The 25,426-nt window shown below is 37.3% G+C and overlaps 4 protein-coding genes across 11 annotated transcripts in view; 1 reads left to right on the plus strand and 3 right to left on the minus strand.

The window, feature by feature from the left end:
- The window catches only part of LOC149502742 (organic cation transporter protein), a 111,167-nt gene that overhangs the window by 51,983 nt on the left and 33,758 nt on the right, over window positions 1-25,426 (minus strand). The gene's annotated exons all lie outside the window — the stretch shown is intronic.
- The window catches only part of Sap47 (Synapse-associated protein 47kD), a 69,677-nt gene that overhangs the window by 33,911 nt on the left and 10,340 nt on the right, over window positions 1-25,426 (plus strand). The gene's annotated exons all lie outside the window — the stretch shown is intronic.
- LOC149502744 (organic cation transporter protein) lies at window positions 10,690-15,611 on the minus strand. The gene is made up of 5 exons (XM_089728853.1): window positions 14,906-15,611; window positions 13,235-13,642; window positions 12,276-12,525; window positions 11,521-11,705; window positions 10,690-10,969 (listed from the first exon to the last, which is right to left on the minus strand). Exons 1-5 carry the CDS (start codon window positions 15,346-15,348, stop codon window positions 10,732-10,734), a joined length of 1,524 nt encoding a protein of 507 aa, XP_089584979.1. The 5' UTR covers window positions 15,349-15,611; the 3' UTR covers window positions 10,690-10,731.
- Window positions 20,389-25,374, minus strand: LOC149502745 (organic cation transporter protein). The gene is made up of 5 exons (XM_089728854.1): window positions 24,726-25,374; window positions 23,399-23,806; window positions 22,135-22,390; window positions 21,629-21,813; window positions 20,389-21,249 (listed from the first exon to the last, which is right to left on the minus strand). The coding sequence occupies exons 1-5, from the start codon at window positions 25,118-25,120 to the stop codon at window positions 21,012-21,014; spliced, it is 1,482 nt and encodes a 493-aa protein (XP_089584980.1). The 5' UTR covers window positions 25,121-25,374; the 3' UTR covers window positions 20,389-21,011.

The following is a 25,426-nucleotide window of genomic DNA, read 5'->3' on the forward strand; positions in this document are numbered from 1 at the left end:
TCCCCGTTGGAAGATTTAACTCAGCTTCCACCGAAGTTACTCATGTATTATTCATTCAGGGTTTCTTTAACGTTCTTGTTTAAGATTCGTATTTTCCTTTTAAATGAAAATTTTGTTTGTATTTGCGTTTCGAGTTTAAGTGACAAAATAAAAACAAAATGTGTGCAATTCACACGTGGTAGAAGTGAAACCTTCCAAAATTAAAATACAATTATCCTAAACGTCTTAAGTATATGTAAAATTTTGTCATTAGTAAATAATTGTAAGGTAGCGCCCTCTGTGAATTGATATTTTAATTTCACGTATAATCCTAAATTAAAATTCACTACAAGAGCTTTCATACACACGTTAGTATTAAAAAATCTCACGCTGTATTAAATAGTATGTATATTTCTGTCTCATTCTTTGCTGGCTTCATCCTACACATTTTTGTATTTGTGTCTCTTACCTGTCGTTTTTTCCGTTGCATCCGGTTTGAAATCACAACGATTCTAAAGAAGTTTTCACTTCAAAAAAAACAAACATTTTTCTCGATTTGAAATCAAAATCTATAACAATCTCATGTAGTTCATAAAAGAAAAAGTTGATGGTTTTGTGTTTCCCGAGTCTGCTTCGACGGAGTTTGAAATTATTGCTATGCACGAACCCAATATGTGTATCTTGTTTGGAGTTAGAACACTCCAGGCTCTGTAATCTAATTTATTTTATTTTTAATCACCGTGTCTGATTATGATGTTTTATTACCAGTCACACTATTGATTTGATTTTAATAATAAATCTATATATATAAAAATGAACTGCTGTTCGTTAGTCTCGCTAAAACTCGAGAACGGCTGGACCGATTTGGCTAAATTTGGTCTTAAATCATTTGTGGAAGTCCAGAGAAGGTTTAAAAGGTAGATAAATATGAAAATTGCTCGGAATTAAATAAAAATAACAATTTTGTTTTTCGTTTGATGTGTCCTCCGTCGAACGGATTCCTTTTGTCTGTTTTAAGTTTATTTTATACAAAAGCTTAGGTCTTCTATTTATCGATTGAGGCACTACGAAGTCTGCCGGGTCAGCTAGTAATAAATAAATAAAATGTAGATATTTCCCAAATTTATTGGAATTCATTTTTATTAGTAGTTTTATTGAAAAAAACTAATGAATACGTCAGATTTGTCGTTGTACATCGCTTTATGTTCCAAAACGTGATTTTATTATTCTAGATGTTCACAACAAAGAAGTATACTAAAGTTTGCTTTTAAATTAAAACATGAAATCATTAACGATTTCTCGGTTACATATTAATTAAATTAGAATTAAATCGTTATTAATAAATAATGCAGTAACGTCGCTTAGATCCTAATTAAAACCTCCAAAGCAGAACACCTTACAAATATGTATCTACATAATTTCGTAGACTTGTGAATATGTTAATTAACTCAAACTAGAAGATCGTAGAAGCGTAGCAATTTGCTACGTAGCTACGACTTACTAACGTTTGAAGTTGTTAATTTAAATAAAGTGAGTCGACTACTATCAAAGCCGGCACAATGTGACTTATGGACAATTATTGGTAAATCAGAAAACCGAATTATTGACTTTGTATTCCATTGGCAGTCACAAAACTCTTCTGAACGACATCTTAGATAAATAACAGGTTAAGTCTTAACCTTTATTTAATGCAGGTTTTGAATCGTATTCTTTGAAGGAGACGATTATATTCAAATTCATTTAATTTGATTTTTGTTTTGTTTTTTTCTTAAATTTTTGGTTTTGTTTTCGGGTTCACCATTTAATTTGATTTTTATTTTGTTTTTTCTTAAATTTTTATAATTTACTAATTTTACTAATTTATATCATATTCTGAGTATGTACACACGTACGGAGTCTTCATTCCCGCAAAGAACCAAAGGGAAACGGGGGTGACTGAAAATCAGCGCTGTTCAATTTATCAACCTTGAACAGCAATAGCTGAGCCACCTCCTTTTGCCTTTTTCTCTTTTTTTTGCTTTTCTTTTTTTTTGTATTTCATTTTATGATGTGAAAGGCAATAAATGATCTTTATTATTATTATTTATTATTATAAATCAATCTGTATCGCCATATCAATAACATTTTTTTGTCCAAATACACAGATTGCCACCTTTGATAATAGACGACTCAAGTATAATGTTGCCCTCTGTTCTTGAGATCAGTTGCCCTCTGAGATCAGTTTTTGGATATTCTCTGAGAATATGAATCACTGTTTCGCGTATTTCTTCAGGACAAGAGTGAGAGAGACTATTGATTAACATAAGTCTCTATAGGTATTTTTTAATTACGCAATATCCTGTGAAAATATGCATTTTCAAGTATTCCTTTATTAATTTTTTATTGCTTCGGTGGGTGGACGAGCTCACAGCCCACCTGGTGTTAAGTGTTTACTGGAGCCCATAGACATCTACAACGTAAATGCGACACCCATCTTGAGATATAAGTTCTAAGATCTCAGTATAGTTACAACGGCTGCCCCACCCTTCAAACCGAAACGCATTACTGCTTCACGGCAGAAATAGGCAGGGTGGTGGTACCTATCCGCGCGGTCTCACAAGAGGTCCTACCACCAGTAACATATTTTATATACTTATGTCGCATCAGGGAATACCTTATTAATGTTATCTTGTGTTGTGTACGCGTTGTAACTAACCTGCTATTTCTCAGTTATTCATGTAAGGATTATTTTCGGATTTCATTCCTAATCCACTCTCACCGTACTGGCCGTTCTGACCTAGCCTATTTGTAACAGCTTTGAAGTGTGAGAAAATGGGGCCCTCTAATATTTTGAGCTTGCAGCCGAGTTCTGGGAGCTCACAAGCTGGTCTGAGAACTGGATACAACTGTAAATAACAAACCAGGTGGCTGCTGATAGAGCCTGCAACCTCTGCTGTCCTTTCAAACGTATTAGATCTTTGTTTCGAGTCAAAGGGTTGTAAGTGTGGGTAGTCGCTGTTCCAATGTAACTAAGACTTGAATGCGTTTAGTTCTCTACAGGGATCTCTTGAAATTGGTGCGTCGTTGTCACACGGCCGATTATGCAACGAAAAAGAAGTTTCTTTCCTACTGACGTCGGCAATATCCGTTCTCGACCCAGAACAGTAATTTCCATTGTGTCTCGAGTTATTTCCCCTCGCGTCGTTTCAGCAGATACATTAACTGTAGGACGTCCGTTTTATATTTCCTTTTAACTGTATTGTCGTAGTTATGGCCCTTGACTTCGTTTGTTTCGTTTCCTAATAATCAGATAGCAAAATGTATTCGGTTTTAACAGCGTCAACCGCAGGCGAATTACTGGCCTAATTCGTTCTACGCGAACGCGGTCATTAATCAAATTCATTTGAATATAGGTATAGCGTGGGATTCGAAATTCAAGAAAGGTTTCTCGCAATTTACCATGTGAACCTTGACGGTATGATAGATGGCGCGCGATTCGTATTTCCAAAATATGTGGGTATTTCATAGGATTACCGATTTCCCAAGAGAAGCATGTCTGATTTTCATCAATTCATAAAAAAATACCTGGAAAGTAAAATACTTGCAAAGATAGAACATACCAAACGATTTAAAACCATGGCCCACTCGCCTTTTTGCTCCAAATCCTTACTTACGGTTATTACCGCCGGCTCTTCGTTTCCATAAGATTGCGTTTGTTAAGGTATAATACTATTTTTCCTTGAAAGCTTTAATTATCATTTCAGTTAATTAAAGGGGTCCCAAGAAAAATATTCTCTGTGTATTTTGGTTTTTAAACTTAACTGGCTTTAGCAACGGAAGATATGCATATTATGGTATTTAGGTATGTCAGTGTACGATGATTGAATGAAGCTCTTTTTTACTGTTAGTTGATGCCAGTCTGTCTCTGTGTCTTGTTGTTCCTCTATAACATCATAATGATAAAGAGGCACTGGGAGACGACTGGCCACATTCCCTGATATACCATGATTCTGGTATGGCGAAGTATTATGGTGATGCCCCCGCGGGCTCTGAATAGTTCACTGACTGATAGAGCAGACTGATGATGTCGGCGACAGTGTAGCGTTTCGTAGGGTTGTAGTATTGATTAAGGAGAACCGAATCCTGTCCTATCACAATATGGGGATGAGACGCACGGGGGAAAGGAGATGGATAGCTTGTTAAAGATAGTTGTGGTGTTTCAACCTTCCTACTCCATAAAGAGGACTGCTCTGGAGCACGCCTGTTACCTTGTCTAATTCTGCCAGAGGGTAGGCCTCCCACAAGATAGACCGACGGCCCATTGAGGTTCGTGGGGATCCGCTGGACGCAAGCAGCGCAGGACGGGTTTTTGTGCTAAGACTTCGCGGAGGCCTATGTGGACGTCCATTAGTGGACGTCTGTGGGCTGATAAGAAGAATTCTGCCTCGTACAAGTATGTTCAGTTATGTCATATTATAATCCGCCCTACCACCAGTATTGTAGGTATGAATTGGAGGGTCAGTTAAATAGTCGATACAGTACTCAATACTACCACAGATAGTGTCTGGTATGTTTTTGCAGGTTCCCTTTTCTGTCTGATGAAATATCTGATTTTAACTAAGTATGATTAATTTGAAGACGCCATGTTATGTCAAGTAAACGTGACTATTCTCCTGTGTAAGCCTACTTTATACCTTAAGCCTGGTATAAAATGAAAACATAGCTTTAAGCCCTAACAAACACCGAACTAGCCTTGATAGATAATAACGGGAAAAGTTCTGTTTACTCCTCAATATGGCCAGTTTGGCAATTTGGATCTAAGCCAATTGATTAGCATCGTTTTAGATCAGGGTGAAAATTAGCGAGCCTCACACTCTAAGTAATAAGGTTCAATTTGTTTAGTCGTTTAAAGGAATTGCGCTGAGTCATCTGATTAATTTGTAAACTTTGAACTCCCTCACACATCGTTACATGTCATCATTTCATTATTTTCCCTTATTTTTCCTGATCGATGAACAAGTCGGCTCACGTTTGACCTGAAGTCCAGTAGTCCAAAACATCACAGACAGCATCCCGCAATATGAACGCAGTCACCCACATTGTGATGGAAAATCGATTTGTCAATTGTAATAGAGTAGTTGATTATATTTGCCAATGTTCGTCCAACTCGATCATTCACTACATTTTCTCTGCTGGTTCGCTTTTGCATTGTCGATACTCTCACATTCATAGAACATTTAAATTGTCACGAGAGTACAAGTGAGGTAAATTCACTAACAAGACATGTCGATCGATACGCGGTTTGCCGTTTTTGCGGGTTGTAAATTTTTATTCCGTTTTAATTAATTATATATTTTTTATTGCTTAGATGGGTGGACGAGCTTACGGCCCACCTGGTGTTAAGTGGTTACTGAGCCTATAGACATCCACAACGTAAATGCGCCACCCACCTTGAGAATAAGTTCTAAGGTCTCAAGTATAGTTACAACGGCTGCCCCACATTTCAAACCGAAACGCATTACTGCTTCACGGCAGAAATAGGCAGAGTGGTGGTACCCACCCGCGCGGACTCACAAGAGGTCCTACCACCAGTATACGGTTATATGATGGTATATAATGTTTGTTAATTATGAAATTAAAAATAGCCACTTAGGTCACGGCAGTTCTAATGACACTGCGCTCTCTTTATGTAATTATCGATTACTTTTTCACAAAGTTCTGGCTAGCCTCACCGGTGATGCGTTAAATCGCATGATCTTTATGCCCGATTGACATCAGATCTTCGTGAGATCGGTTGACCTGGAAATCGTTGCTGCACTAAAAACATTTTTGAAAACGCCATGCGGCAAGTGACACCGTTCTTTTGAAATGTGAACCGTGAAAAAATTCGTGAAAAAATTCGTGTCCCGAATGTCGTTCAAATCCTTGTAGTCAAGTTGAGGTCACAAGAATTCTGTTATCCTAGTCCTGTGATGAATTACTTTCATAGTCACTTCAATAAGGACAATGAATTAGACCCACAATTAGACCAAACTGTCGACGATTGGAAGATGTGTTCAGAATTCTTGGAAATACGACTGCATTTAAATGAGACTCTGTCGGGGAGATAACTGGATTTTGAAACACATTTGATCCGTTCATTGTAATGGACATCTACATATAGATATCGCGGTGGTAGATTCTGCGAAGCACTGCCCTTGCTAGGGCCAGTTCGACCCTCGTGAGCTCAACTACACGTTAAGGAGAAGCTGAAATAGCCTCTCAAGGCTATCAGCATAGGTAGGAAAAAAAAAGATTAAAAATATTTTTATATCTGGTTCCTCAAAGCCCCGTAGCTTGCCTCTTGGACCTATTCTATTCTATTTATTTTTACTGTCTCGTTCCAAGTTTCTTAATAACTTTTCCTCTTTGAAGGCCTTTAGTTAATTGCTTTCATTTCTCAGTGCCGACGTCGAAGCGCTTCAGTTTCTATCTCGTTAAATTGCAAGTCTGTTTGTCTCTTGTAAGAGTAATGGCATCTTCTCGAATGATCCATCGTGAAATCGCTCACCGTAATGAAAGTGTACAGACCGTTTTGTATTTTCAAAAGTAGGTTTCGTCACTAGTATTTGACACTTTGAAGGACAAATTTAGACTTGTTTTACACTAAGGACTAATCAAGGAATCTTGGAGACAAAATAATATCCTTTGCCGATTAAATCGTTATCATTTGTGGTCATTATAATTCTCGTTTAATGGTCTTTAATTGCGTCCTTATTGCTCTTCCTAAGATCAACTCTGGAATGTTATTACATTTGGCCTCCTCTGTTTTTCAATTAATCTAATGACGAAAACCGATTACCAGAGCCCAGAGACTACCGCTCAAAGGCATCCTTAAGATATGCTGTCGAAATTTAAATTTCCAAAAATCTGTTGAAAGCCTCATACCGTTTTGTTTGATTAAAGCTACAATTAGGATGATGGTACTAACTAATCAGTGGCGAGAAATGTCCTAACACGAGAACACCATTCGTACAGGTTTTGATACTATCTATCTATGATATCCTCTGTTCATTAATGTTCATCACAACACAAGTTGTAATGGAAAGAATAAAAACCAATCACATTAAGGCAGCAAGAATAAGCCAGACAAGAGTCGTTCGAAATTCTAGCTGCATCAGAGCAAGAAAATATGTGCGTCACAATAGTTGTCAGTTTCAATCATTTAATGCGTAATCGATTGCGTTGGTTTCACTAATAGCATTCGTGTTAGACCACTCACAGAGCCACTGCGGTCATCCAGCGTTTCCAGAGGTCTTTTTTGCCACGTACATTCCGGCTATGGAATGAGCTCCCCTCCACGGTGTTTCTCGAGCGCTATAACATGTCCTTCTTCAAACGAGGCTTGTGGAGAGTATTAAGCGGTAGGCATTGCTGAAATTCTTGGGCGATGGTAACCACTCACCATCAGGTCGTCCACCTACAAGGGCAATAAAATTTTTTTTTTTTACATTAATTAACAAAAGTACCATAGGACATTTAAAATAGTTTTTCAATTTATAGTTAGAATTTATGAAAACCTTGCGGTGGCAAATTTCTTCCTTTTAATTAGTTAAAATACGAATTGATACATTTTTTTTATTACTTTTTTTTATTCTAGATTGACTAAATTTTTTACGAATTTAAGATACAATATTAAGTCAACAAAAGTGTTAACTTAAGATAAAAAATTTATATGTACGTACAATCATCGTTTTTCGATCGTCCAACACACATTGTGAAGTTTAATATCGTATAGGCTGTACTTACCATATACTATCCATATTTTAAGGTCCGAACTGAAAAATATTTTTTATCAGGGCATCTTTTTGACTTAAAATTGTTATAAATAGTTGATATGGTATTATAATATTTTCGACAACTGTGCGCGATATGTATTGATTTAGATGCATTTATTTTAAAATTGTACTGTATTTTTAAGTGTTCTATATTTTACATACGTAATACTAGTTTTTTTTTTAATGGCCAATCATAATATTTCTTGTCTATGAAATAGTTGTAAAAACAATCATTTATAATAAAAAAATGTGAATTCGCATTGAATTACTCTAATTTAGAACGAAAGCACCTGAATTAAAAATTCTTAATGAGAATTCCTCATTTTCGATTTTCTCGAAAAGCTCATACGTTTTTCCATTAGAGAAGGCCGCATTTTCATTTGTTTACCCCATAGAAAAAACGTACCAGCAACGTGAATAATTGAAGCCATAAAATTGACACAAAGCCGACCGACCCTACTTAAGTCGAATTCCGCATTGTGATTAATTAATGGGCATAATGTGAGGTCATCTGTGGAAAAATATACGGGTCCTGTGATAATGCGTGGAGCTTAGGATCTCACACGCTTGTAACGGGACTGAAGTTGAATGGATTCTATTTGTGGAATTTTCGCGAGTCATGTGCGGACCTACAATTGAAGCTCACGGTTTATTCTTTTGTTGTTTTGATGTGTTTTAATCACACAAGTTCTTTCAAGAATTTATTTATCTTGCTTTGATTGCGTTTAGAAACGTCGATCGCAATTAGCTCGGCAGAAGCTTGCATGTTTCAAAAATAGAGGCACCGAGTGAAAACCTCAGTCTTGCCCTAAACTTTAGTCCTTACTCTGACGCAATTTAAATCCTATAGATGTTATATATTTGTCGCTATTTCGATTTCCCAACGTTATCGAAGATGTTTCCCTTCATAAACCAACCTTTTACTGCCTACCTTTTTCGGCCTCAAGCTATGATTTCTCCAGTGTTATGGGTACGTCAACACATACGAGAAGAAAATAACAAGCACACTGTTCTGATACTGTATATAGATGATGATGATATAGGTACTGAGGATCAATAGATACTGACTGGTGCTCAGAACACCAGCCAGATGGTCAGATCTAGTAAGAGAAGCACTTGGTGGTAGTCTGTATCATGCGGTCCATGCCACCCATGATCGAACACAGTGGAGGAACCTCACATGTGGTCGCGATCCTCAGTAGTGAGGGAACGATATAGAAGAAGTGACCGGTATCATGACCGGATCCGGTACAGTAGATAGTTAATCTAACCACCAGACCAACGAGGCCAATGAAATAAATTTGTTTTTCGCAAGTCGCGTTTCCATTTTAGAAGTCGAAACGAGAAATTATACGAACCGCGCCTTTCCCTAATTGGTATCAACACTTAAAGTGGACGTAATGAGGTAATTTAACTTGTAAGAATTTTCTCACGCTATCTCCGCCGTTTGTAATATTCAAGACTTACAATTACGTGGACTTATAAATTGTTATTTGGAAATAGATTTCTTTTAATGCTAGGAGCTGGAGGGAGTCGTCAATGTCTCACAAGATAGTGTTTTCTGGGAATAATTTTGCTTTTGCGTTTTCCTGATTGACCAGTTTGTCCTATGCTGAGAATCGAGAGATACAGGGCGAGGTAGTACATGATTTTTTTAAAGAGCTCCTAGCAGCTTTGCACTCCTGGTGACTATGGGCTCTGATGAAAATTTTTACGGATAAGATTTCTTTTATATTTAATGGTTCTATATATAATGAACATTTGAAAGTCTAAAACAGATGTATTATTTTTGTTGGTAAAAAAAAATAAGTTATTTGATTACTGTTTTTAAAAAAAACACAGAAGGGAAAAGAACTCAAACAGTTGGTCACAATTAATTCCAAGAACTTTACCCGTAGAGTCCATTGTTCAGTTTAGGCCATAACGACTTCTTGGTGGAAGAGATGTAGTCCACATTACGATTAATGTTTTTTGTACGTAATATAAATTACATTACATTATGAAAAAGTACAAAGTCAGCGAAAAGGAAGCTTTTATGGTACTTTACACAAAAGAAAAGCTTTGAATGAATGTAGAAGGGATCTTTTTTCATAATTTTGACGAGCCTGAGATTCAACGTGAATGGTGGCTTGAAAGTAAATATATACGGGCCCGAATATATATTTATTTATTTAGCCGCAGCTATTTTATTGCTACCAATTGTCGACAGCGTTCCTTGAGTATTTTTAGTATTCGCATTAACAAAATTTAGGGATGGGCTGTTAGCGAAAAACAATCTCAACTCCGAAAATGACAATTCTGAAGGCGGATACTGATTTTAAAATACCATGTTTGTGATATAATTCAGGTTTTCAAACAGGATAAACATTCCTATCGTATCAACGAACCTTGCAATATGTAACCCTTAATAAAAAACGTATAAATTAATCTTATTACATTCTCGCGTGGCTTAGATGTTGCGTGTTGTTAGCTTTCTTGGTTAATGTAATTTTTAAGTTATGTTATCAGTCTATAAGTACATATAATGTTAATTTAACATGTTCTGGGAATTAACATTCGTGGAAACATTTTATCTTAATTAAGCTTTTTTATATTGAAATGTGTACCCCTTTAATTATTTATAACCAATTTTCTTACTGTTCGAAGGTGCTTAAACTTAATTTATGTTTTAATTTTTTATTATGTTCAATGTGAAATATAGTACATTCCTTTCCGTCAGCTTATCCTTCTTACCCGTCGCTAGTTTGGGGGTCGTCGGCACCATGACGGCCTTTCGGTTGTCATATATTATATCACTTATCACAATCCTTAAATCACGAGACCCGCATCGTTTCACAGCCTAAAGTTCAAAAGGACTCTCACCTTTTCATATAAAACATACATACTAAGGCCTTAAACAGAAAAAAATGCCAGATTGTGGTTCATTTCAAAAGAGCATTGATTTATTTTTTTAACATTATGTTTCTCCGAAGTGATCTTTAAGCTTTTTGCCCCTGGTTTCTGGTAGACAATAACACGCAACTGCCGCGGCGAATGGTACAAGGCCGAAAACAGTCGGTGGAATCCAAGGTCCAGTGGCGGTAAGACCAGCGATGAAAGGAGCCAGCATGGAACCGATTCTGGAGACCGTTGATGAAGCTCCCATCGCCATATTCCTGGCTACCGTCGGGAAGAGTTCTGTTGTGAACATGTAGCTGAAAGGAAAGGACTGATTAATCGATCTTAAGTGAATGTTAATGTTATCAAAGGCATATTTAATAGTCCAGTATTCAGTACCACCGTATGGACTTTATGTGGTTAGTGCTGGTTAGTTTGTTTGCCTCGTCCCTATGTTCTTCTGACTACTTTTTGGCTGTTAACGTGTGGCCGATTATGATCAGTTCATTAGCCTCAAGACCTCCAGCTAAGTCGGTCTCTATGGTCAGTAATAGCACAAGGAATGGGTCAAAGGTAGTCTGTCATGGAAAGCAAAAACATCTATTCAAAACAGATGGATATTAAATCGGTGTGTGTGGCAGGTATTTTTAAAATTAATGTGTAGTTAAGCCACGCAATTGGAAGCCTATAATGACCTTAGTAAGGTGGTGGCGTTCAAGTTAATTGTCTGTAGGAGTGAAAAAGAAATCATCTAAAATATGAGGCATTACGTTACTTTACTTAATTGTAGCCTGCGGATTGCCAACAATCATCCGATACGTCGCTATTGGGATCCTTACTGTCATACATTATTTCGCAATTTACTTACACGGTCGCAAATGCTCCAGACGCACTGCTGACGGCGGTAGATCCAATAAAGAGCTTGAAGTAATACCAGTCGTCAGGCACCGATAGTAAGGCATTGCTGATGCCGCACAAGATAAACAAGAATATCAGCGTGTGACGTCTACCAAAGCGCTTGCACAGATATCCACTGAGAAGAATACCCGGTATCTTGAGGAAAGAAAGCATTACGACCGATAAGAAAAAAGGAGAATAGTGTTATCTTGCATGTGGCTCAGTTTCAAGACATTAATATCTCAATCATGTGGTAGTTAACGCCTCTGACGAGTGAACCGAGGGTCGTAGGTTCAATTCTCACATCTGACAAACATTCGTGTGATTAAAAGTATAAAAAAATATGCTCTGGGCGCATTTGAGCGGATGCGTCTTGATGAGTGCACGGAACTTTGTCCTTGGCAGATAGTACCTACTGCCTTATGTGACCGTTACCATTCACGATTTTCATTTAATTAGTTCAGTCTCCATTTTTATAGTTCATTTAAATTACTGGGTTACGATCAGTGATTATTTAATAGTAATTTAAGCTTCTATCTGCTATACCTCGGTTACATTCCTGATGTCTGAGCCTTAATCCGACATACATATATTTATAAATAATAAGTAAGTTTATCAATCTCTGGTTCCCATTAACTATCTACAATAAAAGACGTTGTTACTTTTATTAATGGCACGAGTGATGGTTCTGCTAAAGATATTTTTTTCTGTTGGACATAAGCGTACCTGAATAGCTCCAGCCATTGCAATAGCAACGAAAACATTAGGGCTGGTCTGTCCTATGTACTGATTGCTGCCATAGAAGCTCAGCCCGAGGATAAACCACGTAAGGCAGCATCCGATATTCTTCCACCTTATCTCCTGCACTTTGATTAGGTCTAAGTAAGTTGCCTTGACGTTTTTGTGCTCGTCAACATTGGATTCAAATGCTATAATCTTTACTCTATCCATCATGCCTTCTGTTGGAAGTCTGTTCCTGTAATCAAAAGATATCTCAAAATAGGTGATGTTTTTCAGTTCTGAGATATAGTAATCCTGCCTAGGTCTAGGACTCTTTGCAAATTTCATTTGAAGAAATACATATGTAATTAAGAAGTACACTTTTCATTAGGTTGGTCATTAAATTTTGTCGTTTTTAATCTTCTCAGCGAATAAAATAGGGTCTAGTTAGATAGATATAATTTAATGAGTAATGATACATGTTTATCAAAGTAATTATGCTAGATGTTGATTTAAATAAAACATTTTTTCTTGTAGTGGACATATTGTTAGTTCTTGGTGGTGAGGCTCCTTGTAAGTTCGCATGGGTAGATTCCATCACGTTGCCTATTTCTGTCGTGAATCTGTAATGCGTTTGGGTTTGAAGGTTGAGGAAGCCGTGGTATTGTAAAAAATACTAAGAAACTACTCATGTCTCAAAACGGGCGTTGGCATTTACGTGGTTCGTAGTTAGGTCCATGGACTCCAGTAATTAAGAATATCCACTTAACACCATATAGGTCTTGTCCACCAAAGTTATAGCAAGCAATAAAAAGAGAATAAAAAACCATATATCTTTCGATCAATATTCTTTTTGACCAACTTCATGTCTGAATGTAAGCGGTGAATTTCATTTTCCGATATCTATTATAGTGTATAGAACTAGATGGCCTTTCACATCATAATCGTAAAATAATAATACTCACCATTTCGCTATTTTCGTCATGATCAAACTCGCCTCCTCGAGCCTTCCAACGGAAATCAACCACTTCGGAGACTCTGGTACGATGAAGAATAAAACCAAAAATACCAAATTTGGCAGGGCGAGACCCAAACTATATCTAGTCCAAGACCTCAAGTAATATGAAAACATTGGCATTATCATTTCTCCCACCGACAGAGGCACGGAAACGATACAGTTCATTAGTTCCCTTTTCGATATGCCCGTGGTTTCAATCATTAGAATAAAAGATGTCAGTAATGCGCCAGCAACAGCTGCGCCGTTGAAGAATCGGACCAAGGTGAATGTGATGTAATTTGGACAAAACGGCGCTGTGAATCCAGCTATCAGTTGTGTGGTGCAGGCCGTCAGGAGAGCGGGACGACGGCCGAATCTGGAAAAAACAATCTTGAAACTAACTAATCCACTAACAATAATACGTTTTTTTTTTTAAATTGCCACTTTTACTATGGCTTTTGGACAAAAAAAACTTATATTTATAATCAAAAACTATTTAACGGATTTTACCACAGTTTTTACATTCAATGAGTTCCCGATATTTCGGTTAATTTCGAAGGCTTGTGGGTAGGATGTTAGGTAAAGACAATTGTTTTTTTATTTTTTTTCAATGCTTAGGTGGGTAGACGAGCTCACTGCCCACCTGGTGTTAAATGGTTACTGGAGCCCATAGACATCTACAACGTAAATGCCCCCACCCACCTTGAGATATGAGTTCTCAGGTCTCAGTATAGTTACAACGGCTGCCCCGCCGTTCAAACTGAACCGCATTACTGCTTTACGGCAGAAATAGACAGGGTGGTGGTACCTACCCGTGCGGACTCACAAGACGTCCCACCACCAGTAATTACGCAAATTATAATTTTGCGGGGTTGATTTTTACACGATATTATTCCTTTACCGTGGAAGTTAATCGTGAATCTCAGTATCGTTGGTATCTTGCCTGCGAGATTCGGACACCGATACATCGCTCTGTACGAATGCACCGGAGGTCTTATCCTTTAGGCCACGACGACTTCAAATTTTGTCTACCTTCTATCTGGTTCGTTTTTTTGGTATTAGCTTGACTGTTGCATAGATAATTTGTTAATTTTCTAGTAGTCATTTTTTATTTTTATATTTTAAATTATAATTCATTTCACACATCCATAACAAAGTTTCTTTAGATGATACTGTCTAAATTTGTACAGTGGTCCCAATTATTTTTTCTAGTAAAAAATAAAATTGTAGATATTGATTGAAGGACAAGGAAAGCTTTCTCAATTCTCACGATATAGACGTAATTTTCCTAAGTGGTTCTAGTTCTAGTGGATCTGAAGTGTGCATCTGTCGCCGGTCATCGTCCACGCCGAACCCATCGCTTGCGACGAAGGACTCGACGAGTGAATTAACCCACAGAGACAGCCCACTGAGTTTCTCGCCGGATCTTCTCAGTGTGTCGCGTTTCCGATCCAGTGGTAGATTCTGCGAAGCACCGCTTTTGCTAGGGCCAGTGTTAGCTACACACCCGGTTTCAGCCCCGTGAGCTCACCTATACGTCAAGGAGAAACTGATATAGCCTCTCAAGGCTATCAGCATAGGTAGGAAAAAAGAAAGTGCGTCTATGTTGATATATGTATCAGAACTGATCACAACTTACCTATCAGCGAAAAATCCAAAAACTATACTGCCCAATAAAACACCGGACATGCAAGCTGTCTGATTGAAGTTTGTCAGCCAGGCTCGATCGCAAACTAGGTCCCATTCAGAAATGATTGTATTCACGAAATCCGTTTTGTATTCGTATTCAGTACAATCACTGTAGCACTCCGATTCTTGGATGGTTTTGTTGTTATTACGTCTCTCCGCGCAAATAAATTCAGTTTTCGGTGCCAGAAATATGATTCCCAAATGGTTCCAGACTGCCGTCATTCGAATCGGTGCAGATAGCGTCATAGTTAGCATCACGTGCCATCTCCCGAATTCACCTATCGCTTGAATCAGTTTATCTTCATCTTGTTTCGGTGTATCTTCTATTTTTTCAGAAATAGTTACCGATTTCCGTTTCGTACCGTCCATGTCAGAACTTGAATTCGGAATCATTATTTTATGGTAAGCCAAGAGATTTTTTCATTTGTATAAGGTATATTTAATATCTAAATTCATCCAATTTTGCTGTCGCTATTGTTTCTGATGATTCATAGTTCGTTAGTTAAATAGTTATCCTATATTCTCCAATGTTTCCATCATGGCTCTTAATATTTGTGTTAGGGATTTTTATATCTTTGCCATCAACCGACGATGTAAACTCCTTGGAACGGAATAAAAGTGTCGAGCAAACCGGAGCCCATATTTTAATGTTTTGCGATGACGGAGTGCTAATGTCAAACCGCTGGCTGCTGTATCAAAAATGATGACTCATCTAATTTTATGTGATGAGTTAAGTACGGTATTTATGGAAACAATAGAATTGGTGTCTCGGGTGGATGAAGACCATATAAAACAATTTGTAGATTTTGAGTAAGTTTTTATTATATTATATTATATTATACGGTAAAGGATAAGACGCCCGGTGCATTCGTAGCTATTCGAATCCAATAGGCAGGTAACAATTTTCAGATAAAATACGTAAAAAATGTTCATAAATGACTTCTACGGTGACGGAACATCGTGTAATAAATATTACTAGAGGTCCCGCAGTAGTCGAAATTCGACTATAATTAATTGGAATTGTAAGTTTGTACACTATTATGATTGTATTTTATACTTCACAAATTTCACCAAGACTACACTATAAAAAATATTAACAAAGGCAAACAATATTTAATTTGACCACAGACGCCAAGAACAAAACTTTGACAATAAATAGTATGCATGCGTGTGTGCGTCAAATACATGGTATGTAGTGTGTGTAATGTTTTCTTTATAGATTTAATATATCTTTAATGCATTATTTTAAAAAAACATTAGCATTGTGCACTTCTTCTCTATATTCTCTATAAGCGTGGAAAATTTCATATTCCTACGTCCGCGCAATTTTCGTAAAAAGGGATACAAAGTTTTTGCTTCACGTATTATAAATATTATAATTTGCGTAATTGTTGGTGGTAAGGTATTTTCTGAGCCCGCACGGGTAGGTACCACGATCCTGCCTATTTCTGCCGTGAAGTAGTAATGTGTTTCGGTTTGAAGGGTGGAGCACTGGAGCAGTTGTTGTACTGTGCAAACGAAGACTTAGAACTCGCGTCTCAAGGTGGCTGGCGGTGTTTATGTTGTTGATATCTATGAGTGCTGGTGACCACGTGGTTCCAAGTCGTCATTGTAGCCCGTAGACATCATAACCTGCTTTGGGACATGATGTCGAAATCACAAATTTTGTTTTTTATTACCATTGTACACATGCTACAACTGATGGTAAGTAATCACTGCCGCTCATGGTCATGAGCAATAGCACGGGAGTAAAACAGCCTGTTGCTGAGAATTGTCTCACGGAACTCCCACCTTTCAAACCGGAAACCACGATGGCTTCGCGGAATCGGGCACGATGATTGTATTTACTTACCCGTAGAGCTTACAGTACGATCTACTAGCTCGTTCCTCATCGGTCTTAAAGGCTTGCTTATTTGGAAACCCATATAAAGCTCCACTCGAACAGAATACCTATTGAAGTTGAGTATATAAAACGTGTTCATATTTTAAAGAATAAAATCTAATGATTCAATTGGTCGAAATGCCAAAAAAAAAATGGCGTTAACGTCATTTGTGATTCTTTAAAAGATATTGTTAACGGTATATATAACGGTAGGCAGCGGCTCCTGGCATTGCTGAAGTCCATGGGCGACGGTAACCACTTACCATCAGATGGGCCGTATGCTCGTCTGCCTACAAAGGCCATTAAAAAAAATCTGACTTTTATTCGTCGAGAAAAATGAAATATAATCTTTTTTACATACGTCACTCTTCCACTGATGTATTCAATTGTGGGATGGTAATAAAGAAACCATGTTGTTAACGCAATTGCCTCGTTTGCCGTAGATTTTGCGGAATCGTAATAAATTATTGAAGCGTGCTTTGTGTTTGTCGGTTCCATAGAGTAGTCATTCCGAGAGTGATTCTGGTATGTCCGCTCTAAAACTAAGTTATGCTCGCCGATTTTCTTGCTAGGCTTGGAAACCTCCTATCACTCGTAGTCTTAGTAGACTATTATACATAGTCAGGTCATAAATTCTGTCACATGTTTAATGTAAAATAATTGAAACAAGTTTATTCATTATGTAACCATTCATATACCAAAATGAACTTAACAAAACATAGATTCTTATGACACTGAAGTTTATTCAAAATGACCTCCGTGATTTTGAATACAGGCCTTCAATCTGCGCGGCCAGTCGTCTATCGCAGCACGAACGAGGTCCATGTCAATATCGGCGGCTGCCTTAATCAAGGATGTCTTGAGTGACTCCAAATTGGGATGAGGCTTTGAGCACGCCTTTTCCTCCAAGTGTTGCCATATCTTGTAATCTAACGGATTCAAATCTGGACTGGAGAAGGGCCAGTCTTCGTGCCGGATGAAGTCGATTTCACGCGCCGCCAGCCAGTCTTGTGTGCTCTTCGCTCTATGAGCTGGCGCCGAATCTTGTTGGAATACCCAGTGCCTGTTATTGAATTGCCATGGTATGAGAAACAGGTTCCACAAGGTTCGTCAGGACTGTATTTTGATACACAACTGCATTCGTTTTTACACCTTTCTCACAAAAATGTACCTCTGTTAAGCCCCAATAAGAAACTCCCAACCATACCATGAGCGAGGATGGAAAATGACCTCGTTGGACACGCGGAATAAGGGTGCTCGCTTCTTTACTACTGTGTGCGTACACCTTATCATTTTGTTTGTTGTAGCTCTCTTCTACGGTAAAAATTTTTTCATCCGAAAAAAGAATTTCCCGATATTTTTTTCCCGCGTACCGCTTCAACAAAGCGCGGCATCTCGTTAGTCTCAGGTCCATTAGACGAGCCTTCAAACGATGTCTTGTTTTTCTTCGATATGCCCGAAGCCCTAAGTCTTCATTTAACACCCTTTTCACCGTGGTTCTGCTTAACCCCATCTGAAGGGCCAACAGTTTCTGCTTACGTTTGGGATTTCTTTGAATTCGCGCCTTCACAGCTTTTATCACTGCTGGAGTCCTAACAGACCGAGGGCGACCACTTCTTGACCTGTCATCTACACGAGAGTCTTCATTGTATCGTTTGATGGTACAATAAACGAATCTTTTGGTTATATTCAAAATTTTTCAGTATGTTAAAAATTTTAATTGGCGCGTAACCGCAACGATGCAACGCAATAACTGCAACACGGTCTTCTTTAAGCGTCCACTCCATATTTAAAAATGAGTAAAATTCTAAAGGTATACTATTTTTATTTTCATGAACAATTCGAAATTCGAATTCAATAAACTTTTTTGTGGCCAGCTTTCTAAAAGAAAAGTTTTTACTGTGTGACAATACTTATGACCTGACTAGGTATATACTATATGCCTAACAGCATTCTGAAGGCATTAACAGACCGTTATGACTGTCGGTACTTGAACCATTGTACCATGGTTCACTTGCGAACTAAATAATAATAATAATAATGGTTGGTTCGAAGTAAGTATCAGTTGAGTGGAATATTTAAAATGTATTCAACTGATAATTCTTTTTAATAAATGTATCTTTTTTATTTGATTGGTTTTATTAATTTTAAGTATGTTTCAATGATACTATGTACACATATGGACTTGTTGTTGTCTGAAATAAAATAAATCATTCATTCATTCATTCATTCATCCATTACTGCCGCGAAACAGTAATGCGGTCCAATTTGAAAGCCGGGACAGTCGTTATACCTACCATTGAAATACCTCTAGGCTTCATATGGGTACTGGTCATAGCACCATACATGGGCTCCGATAAAAACTTAACAACAAGTGAGTCTTAAGCTTGTTAACCGGTCTTTTCAATAAAAAAGTGATGCCAACACTGTATTCTGATTGATTGTATACCAGATATTAATGATAGCATTAGATATGATGAAAGGAACTAATATACAGCAGTCGCTATTATTTAATGACCTGATCGCAGTGTGGGAAGGTTGATGACAAAAAGGTTATTACCCAAAATGAATCGCAAAGTTTTCTAATTGTTTATTTATTTTATTAGTGAGCTCGCATTTACTTTCACTGGTGGTAGGACCTCTTGGGAGTCCACACGGGTAGGTACCACCACCCCGCCTATTTCCGCCGTGAAGCAGTAATGCGTTTCGGTTCGAAGGGTGGGGTAGCCGTTGTAACTATACTGAGACCTTAGAACTTATATCTCGAGGTGGTTGGCGCTTTTACGTTGTAGATGTCTATGGGTTCCAGTAACGACATAACATCAGGTGGGCTGTGAGCTCGTCCATCCATCTAGGCAATAAAAAAATAAAAAATAAATTCTTATCTATTCTACCTTACTTCGTCTCCACCGTTTTATCAATCTTACTACCATACCACATTGCCAAGCTCCGTACCCGTTACAAGTATTTTGAATTTTAAGAATATTATGTAGAGAGAAATGAAAATCGTCTATTTCGAAAGATTGGGAACCTCGTGATCCGGTAATTAAATATGGTTGAGCGTGAGGAGATCCTTCAAGGTCGAAATGGTAGTAAACCACTACCTCTATAATGTTACCTGTACCTGAACCTCTGTTAAAATGTCATCAACAATGAGAGAGTATTTTGAGTGTTGTTATTCCATTAAATGCAATTAAAAATTAATATTACAAACAAGGATTGAAATACTATAACTTTTTTATGATTCTTTACTTAAAACTAGCTGACCCGGCAGACTTCGTAGTGCCTCAATCGATAAATAAAAAACCTAAACTTTTGTATAAAATAAACTTAACACAAACAAAAGGAATCCGTCCGACGGGGGACACATCAAAGGAAAAACAAAATTGTTATTTTTATTTAATTCCGAGCATTTTCATATTTTTCTACGTTTTAAACCTTTACTGGACTTCCACAAATAGTTCAAGACCAAAATTAGCCTAATCGGTCCAGCTGTCTCGAGTTTTAGCGAGACTAACGAACAGTAATTCGTTTTTATATATAGGTATATTTAAAATTAAAATAAGCAATGAATCAACTATACATACTGTTATGAATGTTTAAAGGTTGTCTTTTTTATCGACTAATTAATCTCTTTTCTATCGACTAAAATATTAATTTATACGTTTTAATCAATGAGAGTTTACATTATAAAGCGAAGATCTTCCACCTATGGTACGGATGAGAACATGTATGCGATATTTCTTGAAAGTTAGCACAGTCAAGGTTGTTTCTCATTTTCTTCAATTCGATCAAAGATATCGCTACAAATGAAAGACGAAATAAAAACGAATAAAAATATTTACAACTGACTTAAATTTCAAAAGTACTCAAAAAAGTAGTAACTCATCACTACATAGTATAAAACAAAGCCGCTTTCTCTGTCCCTATATCCCTATGTATGTTTAAATCTTTAAAACTACGCAACGGATTTTGATGCGGTTTTTTTAATAGATAGAGTGATTGAAGAGGTAGGTTTATATGTATAATGACATCCATTAAATAGTGGAGAAATCAATAATAAATTACAGTTTCCGAAGCGAAGCGAGGGCGGGTCGCTAGTTTAATATACAAGAAAATATGTTTGTTACGCTTATGTATATATTTGTCGATCTCAATGGTTATCTTAAATAGATCAAGATTCGTCCAGATGATCGTCTAGCTGTTTCCCTTTCGTCTCCGGAAGGAAATAGCAGGCCACGATTCCTAGTACTGGGAACAGTCCGAATACAATGGGTGGTAGCCAGGAAGCCAGTACATTTAGCTCGCCAAAGAATGGTGCCAACATAGAACCGGCTCGCGTGGTGGTGGATGAAGCGCCCATGGCCATATTCCGAGCCACCGTTGGGAACAGCTCTGTAGTGTAAACGTATCTGAAATAAAAATTAGCTACCTATAGCTTGTAAGCAGCGGTGTTATAACTCAACAGATTTTGGTAGTATATGCGTAACATTATTACCATTCATATTTGATAACACAGCTTAACAGATTTTACACATCCGTGTAATTAGAAATAACAGATTTTAAGTCTGTCAAATTTGTTGTGAAGGATACTTGTTGTGTCCAGAAGCATATTACGTAGTGATATCACGACATTCGCGACGCATTGTTTGCGGGTATGTACAACAGAATCTGTTTCGACATAGCTGTTCGAAATATCAACCGCTAGCTAGCTAACAGTTCGTCTAGATAAATTGAATTTATCGGTTTTTGCAATGTTATTTTTTGTAGTGTAATTATACTAATACTTACACTACAGAAAACGCAGCTGCTCCGCAAGCGTTGGCTATCGAACCAGCCACGAGCTTCAGATAAAACCATGCGTCAGGGAGAACTAATAGCAGGTTACAAATGCAGTTAATCACGAACATGCCAATGATGGCGACACGGCGTCCAAATCTCTTCGAGAAATACGCGCTCAGTGGTAGCCCAGGGATCTGTGGAAAAGAATATGGACAAATTATAAACAGATTATAAGCATTGATGAAGCTAAGGATCGCAGCAGATGGAGGGATAACGTACGGGAGAAACGGATGCAGCGAGGGAGTCACGACCCTCAGTAATGAGGAAAACGACGCGAGGAGGATAAGCATTGATGTTGTATTAAATGTAGGTTGAAAGTGTTATTAACTGGAGGTTGAAGTGTAAACTCCGAAGGGCATACATGCGATACAGTCAGTTTGTGTCATTGATGTTTAGATTGTTAATGTAGCTATAAATGGGTAAATAAGACAAAATGACTATAAAAATAACATTACCTGCACCAGACCTCCCACAGCGACAGATAAGAATGTATTTATACTGGTCTGTCCAAAGTATTGGGTACCGCCATAAAAGCTGATCCCAATCACCAGCCAAACGACGCAGCAGCACAAGTTCTTAATCCTCAAACTTGGTAATCTGACCAAGTCCATATAAGTAGCCTTTCTTTGAGTCTTTATTTCAGCTTTCCCCATTTTGGCCAATGTTTCGACGACTGACAACATATCTGATGATGGGAGATCGATGTTGTTGCTGGTAAAGATTTATAATAAATTAAAGCTTTTTGGCATTTTGCTCACTTTTCGCGAGTTGTGGACAAAACTAATACAATGTGTACTGATTTCTTTAAATATGCGAGATTAAACCGTAAAATTAGTTTTATTAGAGTTATTAGATTTATTGGAATATTGCAGTTTTAGGGAATGTTAATTTGTATATAGCATATGACTAGCAAACATTTTAAGGGTTTTTATCTCTACCGTAGTTTATTAGTTCCAAAAGAGGATTGGTTTCATTACGGTAGAAATGACTAAAAAAGGTTTAGCTTGTTTAAATGCGTTACAATATAAAATTAATTTAGCGGTGATCCATTATTTTTTTAAACATTCTCAAATAAAGGACAAAATAGAAATGCGAATTTATTTCATTACGATTTCGACTTTACTTATAACTTTCAATTCAAAAAACGTGCCTCAAATACAAATTTTACCAATAAGCTTTGTGAAAATATTCTTTTTATACATATATCTTTCGAATGTAAATCTGATTTTCTACCAGACTAACAAGCTTAAGAGTTAAACGATAATGGTTCTGAATTAAATCAGACCATGACCAATCTGTTCAAACAGTGTTTGGGGAGTCAAATCAATATAAGTCATAATTATGTTAATTTTAACTTGAAAACATTTTCTGTATCTGACTCAGAACTGAAATTTAAGACAATCGTTAGTGTAACAACAGGCCGCAAAATATGTAGATTTACAAAATGACATGTAAATCTCTTCACAATCACATGTAAAAAGTTATTTATGAACAACATCAGTTATTTTGCTACGCAATTCTTATGTATTTTCAGAGAACATGTGATGCTACAGCGGAACAAGTTTAGTTATCTTTATGGTGAACACGTTTTGTCAATGTTACAGACAAAATTACAATGAAATTTGTTCTGTTATTCGTATTCAAGGTGTGCCTTAAAGCCTTCATTAGTTAATTTAGGAAATTGTCCAGACTAATCAAAACCTTGGCTTCGATACTTACAATTTAGCCGCAGAGGTCATAACAATACTGGCCTCTTCTAGCCGTCCAACTGAGATTAGCCATTTTGGGGATTCCGGCATATAGAAAACATACGTTAAGTATATAATACTGGGCAAGGCCACTCCTATACTGTAATTTGTCCAACTTCTCAGATAATATGCCATAAGTGCCATCAGCGCGTAACCAATAGCCAGCGGCATAGAGTACACGCAGCCTAGTAATTCGCGTTTGGCGGGTCCCACGATTTCCATTAGAAAGATGAAGGATGACATCATAGTGCCTGCTGTCGAGGCACCAAGTCCGAACCTCACGACGACAAAACTCCAATAGTTTGTACAGAATGGTGTAATCGAGCTGGTAATCAGTTGCAGCAAGCACGATGAGATGACTCCAGGTCGACGTCCATACCTGTTTGAATGTACAACAGAATGTAGACAAACGATGTAATTGTAATTTTAATTGTTTTTTTTTTATTGCCTTTGTAGGCAGACGAGCTTACGGCCCACCTGATGGTAAGTGGTTACCGTCGCCCATGGACTTCAGCAATGCCAGGAGCAGAGCCAAGCCGCTGTCATGGACTGGTCTTGTGTTTATTCCAACTCAGTCACATCTGGCATTTTTAATAATATTTTTATAAGTTATCCTGTGGTCATGCCGCTATACATTTTGCTCGTATCACAATTTATGTTGTTTGCTTAGTATATTCGAATTGAAATAGATTCAACGAACGACTTCCACGATGAAGGAATGAAAAGCATCGTATAATAAAAAGCAAGACAGGAAACTTTAGCAAGTAAATATTTTGAGCAAGTAATGTTGGGTCGTTTCGGAAGGAGGGACAATCGTTATCATACATTATAATAACAATAGAGACTTTCACCTCATTTATCAAGGTGTGTGACGGTATTCGTTCCATTTTGTAATGTCTATGGACTCCTATAGATACTGACCATTTAACTAGAAAATATTAGATTTTAACAGTTGCATTCAACGTTTTGTTATGCATATGCTAAAAAACCACATCTACTTTATACCCTTATATAGTTGTACCCGACCGCTTCGCTGGGCATTTAAAATTAACATTCTTATTTCTCATCCACACAAACATTCTCATCATTAACGCCCCCGCAACTGGTGTAGGGAGTCCAACACTCATATAAATATTAGCCTATCCGTTAAGTACATGTATTTTCTACATGGATACCAAGTTTCAAATCAATCGGATGCATGGTTCAGTAGTTATAACGGAGCATCCGTAAAAAACACTTTAGTTATTCAGCTATACTAAAACTGTCTTGTTGAATAAAATATTTGAAGTTTTAATTACCGATCAGAAATAAAACCGAACACAATACTGCCGACAAGAACACCGAACATGCACATGCTCTGTGTAAAATTTGCCATCCAAGCTCTATCGCAAATGAGCTTCCATTCCGATATAATGGTGCTCTCAAATTCACTATAATATTCGTATTCAACACAATCACTATAACACGTTGAATTAAGAGTTTCCATTGTAGAATTTAACTTAACGCAACGAAAAACTGTTTTGGGTGCCAAAAATATTATGCCGAAATGTATCCAAGGCATTGTTAGTTTAATAGGCAATGCTATTGTTAGGAATAAAAGGGTTTGCCATTTCCCGAATTCACCAACTGTTTTAGTATATAAATCTTCTTTTGTTTCGTCACCATTTTCGTTTTGAATTTTTTTTGTTTTCATTTTAATTTCAAATGTAAGCTATGAGAGTTGCTACGACACCGGTTCTTGTTATACTGATGTTTTTGACGCTCCGTTAATGTTTAGTTCAAGAACCGACTCGATACGGTGTTTATTATCTACATAATAATGGGTGTTAGTACCGTTTGTGGTGAATCCACGAGTTTCTAAAATAAAATTGACGCAAACCTGCGAAAGGCTTGCGTCAATTTTATTTTAGCGGTCACAACTTTATGGCCCGTAAAAATGAAGGCTGATTATTACTAGTAAAATCCTAACGTACCTACTTAGAGCTTTATGTAACGGTTT

Source organism: Bombyx mandarina, chromosome 07, assembly GCF_030267445.1.
Source record: "Bombyx mandarina strain Sakado chromosome 07, ASM3026744v2".
NCBI classification, from domain to species: Eukaryota; Metazoa; Arthropoda; class Insecta; order Lepidoptera; family Bombycidae; genus Bombyx; species Bombyx mandarina.